The sequence below is a fragment of the Equus quagga genome, unplaced genomic scaffold, assembly GCF_021613505.1.
Source record: "Equus quagga isolate Etosha38 unplaced genomic scaffold, UCLA_HA_Equagga_1.0 HiC_scaffold_6577_RagTag, whole genome shotgun sequence".
Taxonomy (NCBI): Eukaryota; Metazoa; Chordata; class Mammalia; order Perissodactyla; family Equidae; genus Equus; species Equus quagga.
This window is the reverse complement of record NW_025794325.1, coordinates 1-3,701: the sequence shown is the minus strand read 5'-3', so window position 1 is coordinate 3,701 and position 3,701 is coordinate 1. Positions and strand designations below refer to the sequence as shown.

At 38.6% G+C, this 3,701-nt stretch overlaps 1 protein-coding gene across 1 annotated transcript; it reads right to left on the bottom strand.

The window, feature by feature from the left end:
• Positions 1-6: 6 nt before the first annotated feature.
• Positions 7-807, bottom strand: LOC124232480 (olfactory receptor 4C6-like; the record flags this gene model as incomplete). Its single annotated transcript, XM_046649448.1, has 1 exon — positions 7-807. A coding segment is annotated over exon 1 (801 nt), but the record flags the coding sequence as incomplete, so codon positions are not given.
• Positions 808-3,701: the final 2,894 nt, after the last annotated feature.

Genomic DNA, 3,701 nt, shown 5'->3' with positions numbered 1-3,701 from the left:
CATTGCCTTGTCTATGGGGTAAGTGGCCACAGGCCTCATGTACAAGAAAATGCATGGCACAAAGAACAAGATGACCACTGTAAGGTGGGAGCCACAGGTGGAGAGAGCTTTATGTCGCCCTACAGAGCTGTGAGACTTCAGGGAGTGAAGGATGACCACATAGGAAGTCATGAGGATAAGGAAGATGGTCACACACATCACCCCACTGTTGAGGATGACTAAGAGGCCCAGGATGTGGGTGTCCATGCAGGCCAGTTTCAGCAATGGAAACAAATCACACATAAAGTGATCAATGACATTGGGACCACAGAAGGGTATTTGATACATGAAGAGAAGCTGTATTACTGCATGGATAAATCCCCCCACCCAGGCCGCTCCCAGCAACAGGCAGCACACCTGAGGTCTCATGATGGTTCTGTAGTGCATGGGCTTACAGATGGCCACATAGCGGTCATAGGCCATGACAATGAGAAGGATGATCCCCACACCACCAAAGAAATGCTCTGCAAAGAGCTGGGCCATGCACCCTTCAAAGGAGATAGTAGTGCTCTCAGAAAGGGAGTCCACGGTCATCTTGGGGGCAATGACAGAAGAGTAGGTAGCATCCATGAGAGACAAGGAAGTAAGGAAAAAATACATAGGTGATCTCAGACTCTGACTCGTGATCATGGTTATCACAATGAGTAGGTTTCCCAAAATGGTGGACACATACATGATTAGAAAGATAGCAGAGAGTATTTTCCGCAGCTCTAGATTCTTTGTAATGCCCAAAAGAATGAATTCAGTCATATTGTTTGGAGTCTCCATTTACTGAGGGCTGATGTGAGCACATTGCTCTGAGTTGGAAAATCTACAGAAGAATAGTATTTTTAATTAGTAATCACTGAATGTACTGGACATTTTTGTGCTCTGCCTCACACCCTCTTGACCTACCTTTTTTCTCCAGCTATTGATACATGAACCACCTGCTAACAATTTTATCCTGACAACAGCTTGATCTTACTGATTCCTCCAACAACACCTTCTTTCACTAGTGTTTCTTTTACTTTCTTTCCTGATACTTGCTGCTTGAGACACTTAGAAGACCCTGTTTCATCCTTCTGGTGCATAGACACATCTGGAAAGATGAAGGAATTAACACACCTTAAGGAGACCCTAGATCATCTGTAGATAGAAGCCAGTGGATAAACTGTAAGCAGCTTAACACAGTTTGGATTAACATTGTTTCTGTCCCTGTTTCACTCTCCCTGGTCATGCCTCCATTTCATTTTCCAAAATAACCTACCAACATAAAAGTTCTTCTTTCAGCCTCTGCTTTTTGGAAACATCAACCTAGGAAACTGACTTCCATTTATCACTTCCATTTATCACCCAAGAATCAAGATCTTGGAACCTTTCATATAAATTCTCATTCATTTATTCCATATATTTATTGAGCACCTGAGTGTGCTAGTTGAAGAGCCTCTTAAGACAAACAGGTCATAACCCAAGGATTCTCCACTTTTTAATAACTATAATCTTTCCATATACATTTTTTCTTTCTAAAATTGGATTATTATTATTATTATTATACTATTATAACATATTGCTAATATTCAATGACTCCCTATTATCTCTCAGCCTGTGGGTTGTCCTTGAGACATTTTCTTCATTTTAGAGATAAGATACTGAAGCTTAGAGAGGTGAAAAAAATGATGCCAAATTTCCACCACTGGTAAACATTGAGGCCAAATTCATATCCAGCTTTTCCTGATTCAAAATCAATACCAATAGCAAGCTATATTCTTATCTGATGATAATATCAGGCACTCAATGGGAAAGACACACCGTGATTCATGGTATAATTTCATTTTCATAATAATTGAATGAGATCAATTTATGCTTTCTGTGCTCATTTCACTAAACAACTCCACAATAAAATTCAATGGCAATTTCATAACAAAGAGCCTGTTCTAATTAATTATATATATATATATATAATCCAATCCTGAACCCAGAATTTCCAACCATTTACTAAGCTTCCAAGATTCTAACTGTTTTCCAGATATGCTGATTAAAGAAAAGAAAACCTTAAGTCTCTTTCTCTGCTCCAGGAAGAACCAGATCCAAATTAATTGACACTATGCACATGAGCCTCAATCTGTGTAAATTATTCCCTCCATTTTTGCTTGTGAAGGGATGATTCCAGATGAAGCAAACAATTCTAAAGAATAATTAAAATATCAATAAAACAAGTAATTTATTTTACGCTGTGTACAGCAAGGTGCTAGGTATGTCACATGCATTGTTGTAATTATTTTTCATATCACATGAGGTGTGTACTCTCACAAGTCCTATCTTGAAGATGAGGAAACTGAGACTTGGAGACATTAAACATCACATGTAAAATGATTGGGTATTACGAATCCAGGTAATCTCATTTTGAAACACAAGTTCTCAACTTTTACGCTATATCATTGAAGTAGTGAACAGTTGCCTCAACTAGCTAAATACAATTTTCCTGCAGCCAAATGATAAAGTAAAATAATCGCTTCAGTAGCATAGGGTTACTTAAGCAGACTAACTTGTAACTTGGTAGGAATATACTAGAGATTGTTGCTTTAAATGGGCATGTAAACTATATGTTATTTAAGACTCCTGTAAATACTCAAAGACCCATTATGAGAATTATCCCTCTTACTAAACAAAGTATACAACAGCTGGGACACTCTTTATAAATCCACAATATGGACTAACCCCCACCTCTCCCACCTCCAGCCCAAGAACTTCAAAAGTTGTTTAGTAGCCCTAATGAGGTAGAAGGAACACATTCTTGGAAATCAAGATAACTAGGTTTTATTGCAGGTTGTCCCTCTAACTCCTAGGATACTTTGTTAGATTGCTCACTACACTGGGTCTCAGTTTCCTCATCTGGAGAATGAGACAGTTGTGGTAAATGAGTGGAATGCTAGGGCTTCAAAGGAGGCATCTCAGGGACTCTGGCCCTTTCAAACACAGCAGCTTGGCTCTTATCTGCATTAAATGTTTACACTTCCAAGTAAGATTTACTTTGAGTCATCTCATGATTTCAAATATTTTAAAAGAAAATACACTAGGGAAGATAATCATGCCCATTCTGTCTAAAAATCTATGAATTTATCATAAATCTCTTTTGAATACTAATACATATCTAAGCTTCTCAATCTGATATTCAAGAACCTCACCCCCCGTCCCTCCCCTTCTCTCCCAAGAAATCAACATCATCATTTTGTATGTCTCCCTCCCACTGCAGTCCAGCCCAGCTCTTACTGCCAGAACACACACCTCAGTCTCTTTAGGACAGTGGGAAAGGCCATGGGTGCAGAATGAGCACACATTTTGCTAGTACTTGATACATATTTTCTCATATAATTCTCACATCTGGCTACATTTGGACATGTTTTATGCCTGAGAGAAAGCAGAATAATTGATTTGCTTAAGGCTACAGTTAGTAAGTGATAGAGCCTGGATTTGAATCCAAGAAGCTGATTTTATAGCTGATATGTGTTTCTTGTGTCTCAATTTCTTAGGAAGCAAAATAATTTCTTCAATAAAATCCTGGATAATAAGAAGTGATAGCAATGTGTTTAGTAAGTGTCTCTGGGTCATTAGCTTTTAATGAACAATCAGTGGCCCTGTGTTCCTCAGAAGATCTGTGCCCTGGGCACATAGATCATCAATAG